The sequence below is a fragment of the Dunckerocampus dactyliophorus genome, chromosome 16, assembly GCF_027744805.1.
Source record: "Dunckerocampus dactyliophorus isolate RoL2022-P2 chromosome 16, RoL_Ddac_1.1, whole genome shotgun sequence".
NCBI classification, from domain to species: domain Eukaryota; kingdom Metazoa; phylum Chordata; class Actinopteri; order Syngnathiformes; family Syngnathidae; genus Dunckerocampus; species Dunckerocampus dactyliophorus.
This window is the reverse complement of record NC_072834.1, coordinates 9,445,978-9,463,520: the sequence shown is the minus strand read 5'-3', so window position 1 is coordinate 9,463,520 and position 17,543 is coordinate 9,445,978. Positions and strand designations below refer to the sequence as shown.

The 17,543-nt window shown below is 40.0% G+C and overlaps 1 protein-coding gene across 4 annotated transcripts in view; it reads left to right on the top strand.

Moving 5' to 3' along the window:
• Positions 1 to 14,188, top strand: part of jakmip2 (janus kinase and microtubule interacting protein 2) — a 45,476-nt gene extending 31,288 nt beyond the window's left edge. For 3 of the 4 annotated variants that reach the window (XM_054755821.1, XM_054755820.1, XM_054755819.1), the window contains 14 exons: positions 5,120 to 5,242; positions 5,330 to 5,458; positions 6,548 to 6,631; positions 8,198 to 8,260; positions 8,649 to 8,747; positions 8,958 to 9,059; positions 9,192 to 9,245; positions 9,337 to 9,402; positions 9,480 to 9,548; positions 9,642 to 9,719; positions 10,027 to 10,077; positions 10,293 to 10,445; positions 10,518 to 10,583; positions 12,693 to 14,188. In XM_054755821.1, the coding sequence (XP_054611796.1) occupies positions 5,120 to 5,242; positions 5,330 to 5,458; positions 6,548 to 6,631; positions 8,198 to 8,260; positions 8,649 to 8,747; positions 8,958 to 9,059; positions 9,192 to 9,245; positions 9,337 to 9,402; positions 9,480 to 9,548; positions 9,642 to 9,719; positions 10,027 to 10,077; positions 10,293 to 10,445; positions 10,518 to 10,583; positions 12,693 to 13,133 (1,578 nt within the window). In that variant the 3' untranslated portion in view covers positions 13,134 to 14,188. Of the gene's footprint in view, positions 1 to 5,119; positions 5,243 to 5,329; positions 5,459 to 6,547; positions 6,632 to 8,197; positions 8,261 to 8,648; positions 8,748 to 8,957; positions 9,060 to 9,191; positions 9,246 to 9,336; positions 9,403 to 9,479; positions 9,549 to 9,641; positions 9,720 to 10,026; positions 10,078 to 10,292; positions 10,446 to 10,517; positions 10,584 to 12,098; positions 12,176 to 12,692 lie in introns of all 4 variants that reach the window. The other variant, XM_054755822.1, reaches the window with a different exon arrangement.
• The last annotated feature ends 3,355 nt before the right edge of the window (positions 14,189 to 17,543 follow it).

Below are 17,543 nucleotides of genomic sequence, written 5' to 3'. Positions count from 1 at the left end.
GGGAAAAGTACCTCCTTCATGCATCATCCATTTATGAGGTGGGATGGGTCCAGATATGGCTGTTGAGGCCAATCTGTGCCCTAAAGATTCTTGGACAGTCAGGGCAAGAGAATGTGGTCGAGGATCGCCGTTGCCACAAGACTTTCGTGATGTTTACCAGGAGTTGTGGTCAATGCTGAAGTCTTGCAGAGAGGCTTTCAGGTTGTCTTTGAAACGCTTCTTCAGGACACCTGAGGGAGTGTTCTTCAGCCTGCAACTCTCCATACAGAACAGCCTTTATGTTCTTTATGTCAAGGACTTTGTCTTGCCATTTCACGCTGAGCAACTTGTGAGGCAGTTCAGATGGAAGCGGTTCAGCTTCTTAGCATGCTTTTGATATGCAGTCCAGGTTTCACATGTGTAGAGTAATGTTGTGAGGATGATCGGTCTGTAGACACTCAAAATTGTTGAGAGGCTGATCCCTTTGCCTTCCCACACTGATGATTGCAGCTGGCCAAAGGCAGAGCTGGCCTTGGCAATTCTGTTATGCACCTCATCACCAATGTACACACTGCGAGAGAGAGTACTACCAAGGTAAGTGAACTTGTCCACAATTTCGGTCCATTTACAGTCACTGTAGGTCTCTGGTAAGGTGTTTGTGGTGCAGGTTGGAACATGACTTCAGACTTCTTGGTGTTGATCATGAGCCCAAAGTTAGCCCATGTTACAGGCAATGGTAAACAAGTCCATGGATCTCTGCTTATCTTCAGTGCTGCCAGCATTCAGACTGCAGGCATCACTGAACAGGAAATCGCCTTGGTCATGGACTTTGGTCTTTGCCTGTAGATGATGCAGATTATAGACCGTGCCACCTGTTCTGTATCTGATGTTAATACCTGAGTCTATGTCCTGGAAGGCATTGGTCAGCATCGAGAACATGATGTTGAAGAAAGTTGGCGCCAGCACACAGCCTTACGACTGACAGTATCTAAGGCTTTTGTCACGTCAACAAAAGCGGTGTAGAGGTCAGCATTTTGTTCCTGACATTTCTCTTGCAGCTGTCATGCAGCAAACACCGTGCTAGTGCTGCTGCACTCCTTTCGGAAGCCACATTGGCTTTCTGGGATAGTAGGCCATTCTCTAGGTGTTTAATGAGGCGATTCAGGAGGAGCCTTGCTAGAATCTTTCCAGAACTGCAAAGAAGTGAGATTCCTCTGTGGCTGTCGCATGCCTGTTTCTTTTCCTTTTGCTTATAGAGACAGGGTGGGTGGATTGTTTAAGTCTAGGTTGATGCTGATATGTGGGATTCAATTGATCGCTTTCTCATTGATGTGAGATGGTTTGTTGAGGACAGTGTGAACGTTTTCAGCCCATCTCTTCAAGATGCTGGATCTCTCTGTTTAAAAGCGCCAGTTGGTGCTGAGAATTGGAAAAGGGGTACCAAGTTGAGGTTGTATACTGCTGTGATGGCCTCATAGAAACGCTTCATGTCTTATGTCTGCGTAGTGCTGAATTTCCTCTGCTTTCTAGCTCTGCCAGAGTCTTGCTTCTGTCGAAGTCTGCTTTGTACCATGCTGCGAATGTTGATAAAGTCAGCTTTATTTGCAGGTCAGTTATTGCTAAGGTGGACTGTGTAATCTGTGCTTTTCTACCAGCAATTTTGTGATTTGTAGCTGTCTGTTTTGTATCTGATCTCCACACTCTTCCAGTGTCTTTGTGAAGTCAGACTGACTGAGGGATTCTTCAGTTTTGAGACGTTCAGCTTTGGTTCTGCCTTTCCTTGGGGACACCGCTTGGGAAGAACCTTGATTTTCCGAGACAGCGAGCTGTTGGTCACTCTAGCAGTCCGTGCCACACATGGTGGACCTAGTTACAACGTACATCCTGCCTATCCCTTTTCCTGACTAAGACATAATCTGTCAATGCGTTGAGCGGGGTTGCATCCAAGATGTCCTGTTCTGTGCAGGGAGGCGGAAGACTCTATTGGCGATCAGAAGCTTGTTCTCAGCGCAGTAGGCTTCTGCAAGAGTAGAAGACTGTAAGTGTTGTGTCCACCTATGCGTTCATGCAAATGACACCTTTCCACGTCTGGTAGTCAAAGCGGACACTGCCATTAAAGTTTCTGAGTAGGCAGTGAAGGTGAACATGAAGGTCCTCGTCGAACTTTTCCATTGTGTCATCAGAACTGGCCATTGTGGGTGCATAGGCATGAATGATCGTTGCTCGTTTTCCTCCTGTAAGTGATAAATTCAGGGTGATAAGTTGACACCCAGTTGGAAGATACTCAGCTTGGTGATGAGTGTGGAGGGGCACACCCTGGACTGGATGCCAGCCAGTCGCAGGACACATATTGTCAAGTCAAACTATAGTTAAAGTGGTAGCGAGAATTAATCAATTCATGAGACAGGGGGGAAAAATGTGATTGAAAAATACTTTTTTTGAAATTTATTAAAAACAAAAGAAAAATACTAACTTTAAAAAAGCCGAGTTGGGGGGGGGGGGGGGGGGGAGAAAAAAAATGTATAGCCTTAAGTAAATAGCAGATTTTCGTTGTAGTTATTAAAAAATATTTTTATAAAGTTGGTTATGAAAAATGATACAGAAGATCAGATTAGAACAGGAAGTTAGTGAGTCACCAGCGCACCTGGGTGTGAACAATCGAGACGCAACTTGCTTTTGAGCAGGCGAGGCTGCAGACAGGTGCGATCAGAAGGTGATCATCACTTTGTGCAAGCTGGAGCTACAAGTCTGAAGAGGCAGCCGGTAAGGAACTCAAATCCTCTTTAAAAAATCTTGCTTGTGTTTGTGTTCGCTGTGGTTTGATGCGCCTGTGCTGCACACGGCTGGACTTCTCTTTGGTCAGACGGCCGCCAATAACGCGTGCCTCATCATTTGTGAATTGTTAGGAATCTGAATGAATTGAAAGCGTGTGGTTGCTGTAATTGTTTGCTAAAAAAACTTTGATGTGCATGAAAAAAACTGATGACTTGAAGCACGTCAAATAAAGTTAAGGAAAGCAAAGCATCGAGTGGATGCAGTTTCTCCGGTGTAGCAACAGAACCTTTTGTCAAGTTCGAGGGATGCACAAAGTTGAAAAGAACTTGACACCTATATACAAACAACTGTTTATACTCACATTCACACTTATGGACAATTTAGTCTCCAATTAAGCTAACGTGGCTAATCTCCGCCTCTTAGTCAATCAGTAGTTAATCAGTCAGTAAACACAACATAACAATATTAAGTGTATTTATTCAAATTTTATTTTTATTCTACCTATTTTGTTATACATTTACCTATTTTTCTTTTTTCTTTTCTTTTTTTTTAATTCTTTGGTTTATTTAGTTTAAGATTTTAGATGAATAGTTTTTGCTGGTATACAGACCACTTCTCATTTAGTGATAAACCCCCAACATCGCACAAGCCTCCCTTCCTTTTGTACAAAATTGTCACCAGTCCTATGTTTTATGTATTGTGTCGTATAACCCCCTCACATATGTAAATAAGCACTTTATATGTTCATCACTGCTGTAAATACATACTCAATGTTTGCAAATAGGAAAACAAAAACAACTAACATGCATATTTTTGGAATGTTGGTGGTTGCTGATGTTTGGTCTTTACTTGCTAGCTCAGCAGACAGATAACAGGTTCTCAATAAAGACTCCTGTTGGGTTCCATTATCGAGCCTTGACTCTCAAGCATTGTAAAACTGAACATCCCGAAATAAAGCTCAATGCTAATACATTGAAAATCCCATATATGCGCTAGTGATTTACATTAGCGATTTTACATGGTGATTTCAAACACGTTCATACATGACAATTAAATAGATAAGATTCACATTCCGCTTAAACTGCTGATATTTAACATGAAATATAAAATAGTTACAGGCAAACACCTTCAGCATCTTATTGGCAATATACTGTACTACTAAGGGACACTAGAATTGAATAGGACTGTTGGCTCGGCCGCAAATGAATGGAACAGAGTGTAGGTGCGTCATGGAGCAGAAAGTCCGCCATGATGGTGAGCAAGAGAGGTGGAGGAGGCTTGGCGGGCAACAGTGTACAATGTGTTCACTAGCTCTGAGTTCCCAGCGCCCAAGGTGAAGGTATTTGCCTTGGTTTTCTTCTTTGTTGTTTGTACCGCTGAAGTGGGATCCTGCCAGCTGCAGTCTGCTGGCCAGGTTTAGTTGAGGCAGGCAATGTTTGAGATAGATTTTCTACTCCATGCCTCATACTGTGGAGGTGAGCAGTGTGAGCCGAAAAAGGGAGGCTGTCACTCGATGGGGTGCCGAATTCCACTGCTGCCTTGAGGTCCAGTGTTAGATGATCATCTATCTTGAGTTGCCTGTGTGTGCAAGTCTGCGGCTACAGTTATCAGTGTGTCCACATCTGTTGCTTGGTCGCTTGTTCATTGCCACGGGACTTTGCTGCTTGATGAGTGAAGGGTGAAAGATGACTAGCGCGTGAGTTGTTGAGTTGAGTTTAATCTGGGCCCTGGGGCAAGAAGGCTGGATGTAGGTTGGGATGCAGCAACAGTATGGAGTATCTTCTGCTTTAATACTTGTGGTGCATCCCTGCTACCAATTGCAATACTATTTACCCATAGGTGGGACCCTGACAGGTACTATCACTGCAGGTCAGTGTGAAACTGGGGGGTGATGGCCATTGAGGGGTAACACTTCCCCCGGGTCTTCAGAGCTCCCGTATTGAAGCCTCACCACTGGTTGCAATTTCCCAATTGTCTTTCCCAGGACAAACTGTGTGACAGGAAACCATGATTGAAAAGAAAATACTGGCTTTTACAAAAAGTCTGTGTAAATGGGGCTGTTAATAATTATACCAGATTTGTTTAAGTTTCAATCACACTTGACACCTAAAAAGAGTAATCATGAACGAAAAAGATTGTAATCATACAAAAGATGAAGTCAAAAGATGAAGTCCACTGGTGGAGGAAATACCCTCAATTTCCACCTTATTAGGTACATCTGGACCATCTAATGAGATCCATTACACGAACTACAAAGATAATCATGCTCATTTTGCAGTCGGCAGTATTGTACAGGTGATAGGTGTTTTTAATATTTTGGCCCTCTTATGTAACAAATGATAACCTTAAATGTCCCTCTCTTTAGAGACACATTGTAGTGGACACCTTTTTCGGGTATGATGAAGAGTCTATGGACTCAGAAACATCCTCCGTGGCTTCTTTCCGAATGGATAGGACACCTGCTACTCCAGATGAAGAACTGGATGAGGTGAGAATGTTTTGTTTGTGATCCCATTTACACTGATTACGCAAATACATCTCTCAAATGAGTTTCTTTTTAAATGATTTTTGTTAGGGGCTAGCCAATGAGGAGTCTGAGCTGCGGTTCCGTCAGCTGACCAGGGAGTACCAGGCCTTACAGCGAGCCTATGCTCTGCTGCAGGAACAGAAGGGAGGCATATTGGATGCTGAGATGGAAGCCAAGGTACCATAAATTCTGGTGTCCAAGCCGCGACCTTTTTCTTAAACTTTGAACTTTGAAATTTTTGCTCAGACGAAATGCATTATAAGAAAACTCTAAAATGTTTTTTCGCACTGGTACATGTTTGTATATTTCTGAGGTACACCTTTTGAGTGTTAAGTTGCTGCGTGGTGTGTTTAATGTTTTTTGTAAGACGACACCGTGAGTCAGACTGTTATATTGAGTAATGGCCTGCAATTTCCAATGGGTTGACAAGCTCGTCGTGAGTTTTTTCAAAGCTGATGGTTGGCTCCTATCAAATAAAGAGCCGACTAGTGCGTGCCACAATATGCCATTTTATGACGTGGATACATGCGGCTTATACACTTACACTGTACAACTGCACTATACAACTTATATATGTACAAATCTGTTTTTTTTTCTGTAAAATCAGTAGGTGCGGATATACACACCAATTTACAGGGCACAAACTGTGACAAAAATCCTGTTTTTCTTTCAAAATTTACAAAAATTGTACCAGCAAAGTGAGCTTCATAAAGTACTGTATTTTATTGTCGGTCATGGGAGAATAGATAAAATGATGCTCTCACATGTTTGAGGGACATGGTAGGACTATGATGGTCATCACTGTGGTCGCCATCATGTCTGTAGATGCGCTAAATCGATTAATGCAAGAGAAAGTAATGTACAGCGTGTTGTAGATGTTTTCCAGAGAAAACTATAAAAAAGCCTTTGTTGATACTACAATTCGTAAGAGACTTCTCAGACACTGTGACAAGTTTGATATATGTTTGTATAATGGGATTTAATGTAAAGGATGTTATCTTAATGCAGAATTCCACACAATGTAAAATACTTACTCAAAAAGATTAGCTACACCTCCGCAATCTAATACAAAAAGACAATAATCCTTAGTTTTGTGGTCAAGTTTGTTTAGCTACATGATAAGGCCAAAATACGTATTAGAAATAGCTCCATGTGATGCGGTGCAGTTCGGCACCACTGTAAACTACAATTCCTAGAGCGTACACATATTGAATTAATACTGTTCTGACCGGTTCTCACCAATTCTTGTCTTTACTGATGTTCCAGGCCCAGGAGCAACTCCAAGCAGACATACTCAGGTACCAGGCCAAAATAGAGGACTTGGAGAGGGAGCTGACATTGAAGGGTCAGGTAGGACACACATAATCACACGCCCGTGAGCGCATGGATGACATTACACATTGCCATAGCAATGGAGGTACAATTTGCCTGTTTGTAAACTGATTTATTTTGTACACTTTTCTCTTGAAAGAGAAATCACATTTCTAACTAAGGTAATAGTTTAGTTTACTTTGAACAACAGGCTTAACAAAATTACATTAAAGAATGTAACATACTTATTTAATCTTTCCTCTTCTTCATGTCTCAGCAATTACCAATGTGCACTTACTTCCTGTGTTTAACATGTTGACATGTTATACTGTATATTTTCTAATAGGGAAAGAAAAGCTGGGTAATAATAACTAGATGGCTGATTAAATAATGAATCAGGATAAATGATATTAAACACTATGGTTCTCAAAATTCTGTGCATGTCCGCGGTGTGGAATTATTTCCAAGTTAGGCCTTTGGATTGTAAATATATATAAGCGAGTGTAACCAGTGTGTTACATTAAATTTAGTAATAATATAATACAGCTGATGTATTGTAAGCAATGGAAGAATTGGACTAGTACCAGAAGATATCAGTGGCGGGTGGTGAATTTGGTACCTGGGCCTTCAGTGGGCCGGCCAGAATTTTTTTTGGCCAGACACAGTGAGAGCCAGCATCAAAAAACAAAACAATAATGATAGTAAATATGTGCCATAGCGGGATTTCGAAGCAAAGTTGCACCATACAGGCATTTAGAGTGAGGGGAGCTCTAACAGTAGCTATGACCACCATAAGATTGCCACAATACCGACACGCTATCGATAATAATATAAGTCTCCTTATCTTTGGATACATCTAGTCACCAATACGCCAAACTTACATTACTGCTAGTAACTTCGAGTCAGTACCAGTACCAGTGCTTTCATTGCAAATTAAAGCTATTAGTGGTGCTCCAATCGATCGGCAATTTCCTTGGAAAAGTATGTGATCGACATATGCCGATTAATGCCTTTCAATGCCAAACATAGATAAGGCAAATGACCCCCGGGTCGTAGTCTGGACACCCCTGGTCTACACTATTTGTGTTTGAATGTCATTTCTACAGTTCCAAAATAACATTTAGTTTTTAAAATTCAATGTTCAGATTCTGTTTTTAATCAAACCACCTTTTTCATTTATTCATTTCTATTTTGAGTGTGTCCAATAGCTCCTCTGTGTTCTCCCCTGAACAGAATGCAAACATGTCATCTGGAAATAATACTGACTTTCAGTCTTTCATGGCTTTACAGAGTAATTTAGATATGAAATAAACAACTTTGGTCCCAGTATTGACCTCTGGGGTACACCGCTAACTACATCCAAGCATGATTGTACTGATGATGATCTCGCAACTAAAGTACTGTCAAATTGCTGGATGTAGTCAGCGATGGCAAGATCCTTTTTTGTTTTCAATGACATTTAGTCCAAGATGTTTGAGGTAGCTGAGATCAAAGGATGTTTCATTTCCCAGCAAGACATCTATTGATTTTTGAATGATATGTGGACTGCCTGCTCCTTTTCATTTGGAATGCTTTTGTAAGTTAACTGTGTTTATTCTAATCTAGGACTCCAAATGGGTGGAGGAGAAGCAGCTGTTTTTACGAAGAAATCAGGAACTTTTGGAGAAGGTTGGACATAATAATATATTTTATCATTTCCATTATTTATATTTATGTATATATATATATAAATTATATGTATAAGTTAATTTTGTAATGTGTTGCTTCGGGCTGCAACAAAGGATTATTTTCTTGAAAAGACAAAGTGTGTCTGTTTACATGAGTGAAATTAAAAAATGTTCACATTTGAGAAGCTAAAATTAGAGGATATTTACATTTTTTAATTAAAAAACAATTCATCAAATACCAAAATAGTTGTCAATTAATTGGATAATCGATGAATCATCAATGTATCGATTAATTGCTGCAGCTCTAGTGTTGCTTTCACTGTCCAATACAATGAAATCAATTATGTCAATTTGTCTCTTGAAGTTACTTTTACTTGCGTGTTATCCAGGTGGAGAAGATGGAGTTGGAATGCAATCGAGGGCAGCACGAGCTCCAAGACTCTAGAGACCAGAATGAACTGTTAGAGTTCAGGATCTTGGAATTAGAGGTGAGCCACACGTGTACTGGAAGTCCCACAACGCAGCGTTCTTGGCATGAATTGATTAATTTTGTGAGGAAAGTACGTTTAACCAGGCAGTGTGACTTGCTACTGATTTCAGTTGATTTCGTATTTAGGTTTATGCTTTTTCTGTAGTCAAAAAGGAAGCACGTATACTGTAGGTATGTGCCTGTGAGCTGATGGTCGTTGCTGTTGCAGGAGCGAGAGAGGAGGTCGCCTCCTTTCAACCACCTGAGGATGCATCCCTTCTCAGAGGGAGTCAGCGCATTGCAGATCTATTGTATGAAGGAAGGGGTGAAGGTATGCAATGAAAAGTGTGAAAACTGTCCCAGATGCTGCTGTTGCTGTACATTAAAATATGTGAACGCTCTTTTAAGTCTTAATAGAATCCTGCTGCAAGTGAAAAGTCAATGTTATGTGTTTCATTCACAGGATGTGTGCATACCAGATCTTATCAAGCTTTTAGATATCCTTGGAGACAACGGGGTAATTCTTGTTGCGCAATATCATGACTTATTGGACGGACAATGTATGAACATGCATCTTATTTGTAATTGTATATGATTTTTTTTTTAAGAATTTAAGAAACGAGGAGCAAGTGGCCATAATTCAGGCTAGCACGGTTTTGTCATTAGCAGAAAAGGTAGGTTTTTGGAGCTTCATTAGTTCAACATTTCGTTACGCTGCATTACGCTAAGTTTGTACTTTGCTGCCCTCTAGTGGATTCAGCAGATCGAGGGCACAGAGGCAGCGCTACACCAGAAAATGATGGACCTGGAGATAGAGATGGTGAGTAACAACACTCAGTAAAACAAGGATTTTTGGCATTTGCTTGGCTTTTAAAGTTAATAGATTGTAACCTTTGACCCTTACTCTGTACAGGAAATGTTCTGTAAACAGAAAGGATATTTGGAGGAGGAGCTGGACTACAGAAAACAAGCCCTGGACCAGGCCTACATGGTATCTGAACACTGCACACTATATACATGGGAGATGGGACGACTATGTTAATGTTAAGAAGAGAGGCAATGGCTATTTTAAAGCCATAATATGTAATAATTGTAAAAATAATTGTTTACAATTTTGATGGACCAGCCTGGACGGCAGTTGTTTTATGTTTGGCTAAAGAGCCAAACTAACGCTATCTACCTTTTACCAACACTTCATTTAAAGCTGTTCAATACTGTCAATATCTATTTAAAAACCTCAACAACTATTCCCTATTACTTCTTTAATGTTCAAGACCCTTTTTTTTCCATGTCAACAGCAAATCCAAGAGCTGGAGGCAACGTTATACAACGCCCTGCAGCAGGACAAGGTCATTTCACCTCCTTACTTTCTTACCATTAACGTCTTACATGTTATTATCCGCATACTGTACCGCATTTAGGGACCAAATATTAGTAACACAAGCACACTAACCACACACAAACCAAATAAACATTTGAACTTCATACTTTTCTGACAGTAATGATTGAAGCAAAGATCCCTAGGAGCATGCATTAGTGAGTGTTATTCTTCTCCTCGCCACAGGTGATCAAATACGGCGAGCCTCTGGATGAACTCCAGCGAGATGAGCTGCGAACGGCAGTGGAGAAGCTGAGAAGGCAGATGCTGAGGAAGAGTCGAGAGTACGACTGCCAGATCCTGCAGGAGAGGATGGAGCTGCTGCACCAGGCACACCAGGTACTGTACATCCATGTGGGAACACACAAACACCACAGACCACAACCCCATTCATCCAAATTGTTTCTGCAGCGAATTCGAGACCTTGAAGACAAGACGGAGATCCAAAGGAGGCAGATTAAAGATCTTGAGGAAAAGGTATACCACCAGTGTATTAGATTAAAAAATAAATCAATAGACTGTCACTCAGCGGTGCACCAAGGTCGACCTTTTAAGAAAGTTTTTTAAAAAATGTGGCGCATTGTGTTTGCGTCTGTTTGCCCATTTATTTGTCATTAACAGGCGACCTGCTGGTTCATGATGTCCGATGATGTCGGACGACGGGATTCCACCATTTTTTTTTTTGGCGTGTTAGACAGTTCAATTGATGCCGTGGTTCCTTTATCCACATCCTCACCAAAATGTGATGTGTGTACCGTGTCCTGTGTACTTTAGCACTAACCAACAAACGAGCAGCCAAACATTACCTTTTGTCTGATGGTTTTTGTGCTTGGCAGAGGTAATAAAGATCATAATTGTACATGAACAGGTTATGTATTGATTGCTGCTGTGTTAGCTGGTTTCATTGGTGTGTTTAGTTACTTTGTTCAGTTCGTGGGTCAGTTAGTCCAGCTATGCATAGGGTAGGTCATTTTCCAGTTAGTCTGTTACGTTAGAGTCCATTAGTTTGTTAATTTGGTTGGTTAGTTACTTTAGTTTGTTCCTCTGTTAGTTGTTTGTTTTTGTATTACTTTGGTATGTTCAGTTTATCTCAAGAATAAAACATTGAGTATCTTGTTTACGTCCCAGACGACCTCCCTGACATGTTTTGCAATCGAGCACAAACACAGCAAAAATGCGACAAACAGTGCGACGTCTTGGGAGAGAGTTCCGCAAGCTACCCAGCATTCTTTGCAGCGGGAAAATATTGGTGCGATTTTGACATTTGTGTTTCCTTAGACATTTACTTGTGTGCCCACATGGTGCGGTCGGTACGTTACATTGTGTGTCACATGTGTTGTGACGTATTGTGTTGTTTTTGTTTGCACCGTGGGTGTGGATGTTGTTTGGACTGTGTCGAAATACAGTACAGGGTTTGGCTCTGACTAGTTCCTGAGCGACTTGGACTCGGCACAATAGCATTGCAAGTCATGGAGCCTTGGAGTAAAAAAATAAATGAATTAGAAATGTTTGGCAGGCCGGATTAAGCAGATTTGGGGGGGTGCAGATGTGGCCACGCCGGATTTAATGTCATTCCCCAGTTAGGGCGTTACTTAGTCACCAACTTATCTAGTAGTCACCGGTACTTTGTTTTGTTCTATGGTTTATCCATTCGGTTACTTTGTTGCTTAGTTTGTTAGTTGGTTAGTCACATGGTCCATGAACCAGGAAGTAGCCTGCAAATTTTCAAACATACAAATTCAACACTGCACGATTTTTGTTAAGAGTCCATCCAGTGCTCTCCTGAGTGTCATTCTGTTTTTAACGTGTTGCCTTCAGGTTCAGCTGAGGCCCAAGTCATTGAAGCGGGTTATGATGAGGTTTAAATATTGGTTATTTCCTGCACTGTGTTCCTCTGTGTGTGTTCCTAATGTGACTAACATGCTGCATGTCCCTCTAATTCTCTCACCTTTTCTTTTTCTGTCCTTTTCTCTCTTTTTTTTCTCCTTGCAGTTTTTGTTTCTGTTCTTGTTCTTTTCTCTTGCCTTTATCCTTTGGCCTTGAAGTCTTTGGCGTGTCCCGTAGCAGAGGTGAGTTCGGGGGGGGGTCTTGTGTTTAATTAGAATTATTACAGTTAAAATTTGAGCCATTTTGCTACAATGGGAAGCAAAAATAAGGTCAATGAATAACCTTTTAAACTCTGGTCTGCTTCCTTGTGCATTGTATTTGTCACTGCGCCTTCAATAGAAGTACATCTCCTTGTACTCTGCAATCAGAATAAATATGCTTCACCCAATGTGTCACTGAAACATTGTAACCAATATTCTCTTTCATTTAGTTTTTTTTTTTTCAGAATTCCAAGTAAAGTTAAGTCCACAATTACTCATATTTGAGTTTAAGCGTTTTTTTTTTGTGTAAATTTGGTCTACGGTTTGGTCTTTGGTTATTGGATTATTGGAACTTTAATGGCACATGAACCGTATCATAAACAACTGGAGGATACCCAGTGGGATAATACAGCCATGAAATTTTTGTAGGATGTTTTGAACATTTTGTAAAATTCGACACCAAATTGTATCTTTTCCCCCATATATTTTCTTTCTGCAGGTGATGCATCAGCTCCGAGATCCCGTTTGTCACTGCTGTTGTGTTATTTATTCGCCGTTGGAGTGTGGAGCAACACTGGTTCTTTGTGTGGTGTTAGTATACAAGTCAGTGGATGTTGGCCATGGATGCTCACTCTTATTTATTTGTTTTTTTTTAACTAAAAGTGGGTCTCTCAGGATGCAGGACTGCAAGAACAATATGCACACACACACGCACACACACACACATATACAAACATACATGCATATGCTGATGCATGTCCATATTGACAAACAAACATGCTTTGACAAATCCAAAACCAAAGCCTGGGAAGTAAATGATGTCTCTGCCATGCAGGGTAATAATAATATTGTGTGTCAGCCATCACTGTTTGGGGAAATGGAAAAAAAAAACACCCGCCCACAGCTGATTGTCTTCTCTTTCAAGCCTAAAAGGATGTAAATGCAACCTACAAGGGACCATCAGACTGTTTGGACCCTCCTGAGGTCAAGGCAATTGTACAGACACTAACAGGAAGGACACTAAAGAGGAACTATGGACTGGATTGTCAACACTCTTCTTAGTTTTTCTCCAAAGGCAGCAAATGAAGTAAGATCTTTACTGTTTTTGAACAGCCCCCCAGCCCTGACACGTACAAACATGTTCATATGTACATTAATCCCCGTTTATTTCATGTTTATGTTGATGTTCATTGCAGCTCGAGCAGTCAAACTCCACAATTTTACATAGAAAAAAATTGATTGGAATTTATTGTGATGACAGCCGCACAGATGGGGTTTTTTTTGGATGTCATAACTGAAGAAAAAATGTTGAATGTGAAATATTTTTCTCCCTTTTCCTCTTCACCACTTTTCACCATCCAGTCAACTGCAGGAGGAAGTGTAGTTGCACTTCCTGACCGGCAGAGGGCTGGCGTCACCGAAAGTCCAATCACCCTTTAAAAGTTGAATGATCAGGATTGTAAATATTGTCAAACCTTTAAAAAAAAGGATTCTGATTGGTTTAACTTACTTCAATATCTTGGGGAAAAAAATATGGAAACAAAACTAATCATTTTCATTTCGTGAATGCCCTTATTTTTGCTAACCTTGATACTAACAGCCCCTTTACTTTCACAAAAGTTCCAGTAGTTATGACATTATAACTATACAGTACACCTTCTGGTCTCACCTTACATTCATGACTTCAGAGGGGAATGGCTGAGACTATTTTTGTGCAAACTTTGCTAACAAGCAGTTGCCTTAAATGCACTTTCCCCATCTTTTTGCTTGTTTACATTACTAACATGAACCGGTTTGTTTCCCTCCCCAGGTGATTGATATTATTGTGTAATGTATATTTCAAATCTATATATATTTTCTTTTTAAACTCACAGAGGATTTTTTTATCTGTCTTCCAACAAGAGTTGAACCTCCCCCGCCCCCCCACTCCTACTTTCACGTAGATGATTAAATAAACAGAAAGTCAAATGTGCAGTTTGACTTTGACGGATGACATTTTTGCTCTTGTATTTTTTTCTTCTAAAAGCTTCAGGGCAGCCGGTGTCAAAATAGCGAGAAAATGCCAAGTCAGGAGGTAGAAGGTGCTTGCCAGGCAAGGATGATGTAACATCCATCAGCATGTTTCACCTCTTGAGTGCACATCAGGTCAAAATGGAGGCAGGTAGACATATTTTGAATATGAATAATTTACTAAACATACAAGTATATGTGATCAGTTTTGTTTATTTGTGGAAAAGACTGTATTTGTAGAAATTAACCCCCCCAACCCCAATAAAAAAAGCCTGGTACTCTCTGCTGTTGAGTAATCTAACTACTAGGTGATGAAATATGGTATCTAATGGGGTCACACAAGACGAACCGAGATTTTAAGATTCATTTTAAGAAAAGTTCAATGAAAAAATATGACAAAATGGACAAACATTGCCATGTTCTGCTTTTATAACATATAGCACAAGGACATTGTGCATGTGCAATCAATAACGTCGTAATTCAGGGAAAAAGAGGGGAGCTCGCAAAAGGAGCAGAAATCCAGAAAGATGTGTGTCGCAAAATTCAAAAATGCAGGAAATGCAAAGACAGGCTACAGAGACCAGCTGAACGCTCACCAAAATGCAAATAAGCAAGCAGTGTAGGAACCGTCCATGGCAAATGCAGCAAATCCACACAACCGCAAACAATAAGGAGGCAACTAGCAGAGAGTCCCGACGAAACAAAATAGTAGCCTGAACAATTACCAACAGGTGCTTCCGCCAGCCCTTACCAGCAGAAGCGAAGTTGCTGCACCTGATCCCAAAACAGGCAACAGAAAACCAAATGAATAGCACCAAAGAGGAAACAAATGTAAAAACCAAAACTGAAGTCCAACCTGTCACGTGGAACATGACACTTTTTTATCTAACCGAGTCACAAAACAATGCAGGTGCATTTTGAAATGTCTATTATCCCACAAATTGATGCTAAACGATATTGTCAAAGTTTTTTAGACTAAATAAACCACTAATGTTATGATGATATATAATAGTAATGCAATATTTTATTTAATATGTCATCTTTTATGCTGTAAAGTTGTGGAATTGCCGTTTGTGACATGTATTTTCTCACAGGCAATTAATAAACTATCTACTGTCTAATGTTTGCAGCATTTCTTGAAATGCTGGCTTTTCAACTGTTTTAAAGAGCAGCATTTTTTTTGGCGGTGTACTAAACTACACTCTCCGTGAATGCACACTATTTTGTGCTCTTCTGTTCGTATTTACTTTGCCGATCAAACGTCTCAGTGAGTGTTGACTGTCGGTGTGTAGTTTTTTTTTTCTCCAAATGGCAAAACTGGGTCGGGTGGATATATTCAGGTGGGAAAGTTTGTTTTCTTAATGTTGCCGCCACTTTCCAACAAATTCAGCATACTGACTCGTTCGTGTTGACGCACTCACCTTGGTCATTATGAATATTCCCATACGGGAATGTAGCATTTGGCTTTCTACTACGTTACCTTGCATTGCTCCTCACAAAGCGACACTCTTTTGCTATGTGTATGCTAGCAGCCCCGCCTCCCCCCACAGAGACAAAGCGACTGTATGGCTGAAAAGATGTCTCAGATCTCAAGCCTTTGGTCTATGAACCGTATAGGTGCTGAACCAATGCACGGAGTGAACCGTTTGCGAGATGGGGTAAACAGACACGACATGGCAATGTATGGAGCCTGGCAAAATGATTGAATTCATTTTCATTTATCGTTTTTTTTTTAATCATTTTTTGTAGCACGAAACAGTTTTTTTGACCTGAAAAACAAATCTTGTCACGTTTTCATCTCGTGACACCCCAATATAATGTTTCCACAAGCTCTCCTATATCTGTTGAAGAAATTCAATCAGGAAACCCAGCAGTGAGTTAATGAGGCATTTAAAGCAGCAGAATCAATCATGATATTAAAAATAGATGCCATGTAGGCTAGTTAGTAAAACAAAACAAAAAGGCACTGCTGGCCATTAAGTGTGTTCAATAGTGCGTGATTGCATGTACAGTAAGACAGTTGGGTGGTCCACATGGGTTTGGCACCAAAGGCCTTACGGCAAGCAAGACCTTTACAGAAGTGGGTAAGTGGGACACACACACGTCAACAGGCGTTAATTCAAACTGCATGTATGAAAAGCTCACCTTGTATCTCTACATCAGTCCCTTTTGATGTCTCTCTCTATTGTAAGTGCATTGACTAACTATTAGTGCAACTTGCAGGAAAGCAAACAAGCTGATCTGATTGAGCGTTGCTAAGCTACAGAACTGAAGCACAAATTGAGCATCTGTATCCTTATTGGATGCTGGGCAAATCAAGTCAGAGGATGCATGCTCTATTGTATTGGCAGGCACATATGAAACACCATGTTGTCCACAATAACATTGCAGCTGCATTATTAAAGGTCTCGCGAGTATATTTTTCATGAACAAAAACATTTAAAAATTAAACTAATGTCTTTGAAAAGGCATGTTTTCAAATATAGCTGTTGGATTCTATCAGACTACGTGTTTTTGTGCAAGTGTACTTAGTAAAGTGTCTGGTAAGTGGATATTTTATTGTTTACCTACACACCAAGCCATTTTGCTTTGCAGGCCATGTAATCAACATTAACTGTGTAACTCAATCTGCTTTATAATTATAAATGTATGTAGCTAATCTATTTATAATTTTTTATTAAATAAGTTTTTTGATTTTATTAAAAAAACAAAAAAGTTTGTTTCAAAAAATTTGTTATTGTAGTGCTCATTTTGTACTATAATATATATTTTTGTACACTATAACATTTTAAAAACATTTTTAAAGAGATAGTTAACAATTCTAAAATAAATTTTACTGTAATACCTCTTTTATAGTATAAGTATTATTATTATTACATTGAGTATTTATTTACATTAAACTTGTATTTTTTTTGTTATATTTTATTCTAATATTCAGTGGTGTGAAAATGTGTTTGCCCCCTTCCTGATTCCTTATTTTTTGGTCACACAGAAATGTTTCAGATCATTAAACAAATGTAAATATTAGTCAATGACAACACAATTGAGCACAAAATGCAGTTTTTAAGTGAAACGTTTTATTATTAAGGGAGAAAAAAATCCAAACCTCCATGGCCTTGTGTGAAAAAGTGATTGCCCCCCTTTTTCCCCCCTCCCAGAAAGAAAGTAGTTGAAATCTATCAGTCTGGAAAAGGTTATAAAGCAATTTCCTAAGCTTTGGGACTCCAGCAAACCACAGTGAGAGCCATTATCCACAAATGGTGAAAACATGGAACAGTGGTGAGCCTTCCCAGGTGTGGCTGGCCAACCAAAATTACCACAAGACGACTCATCCGACTCA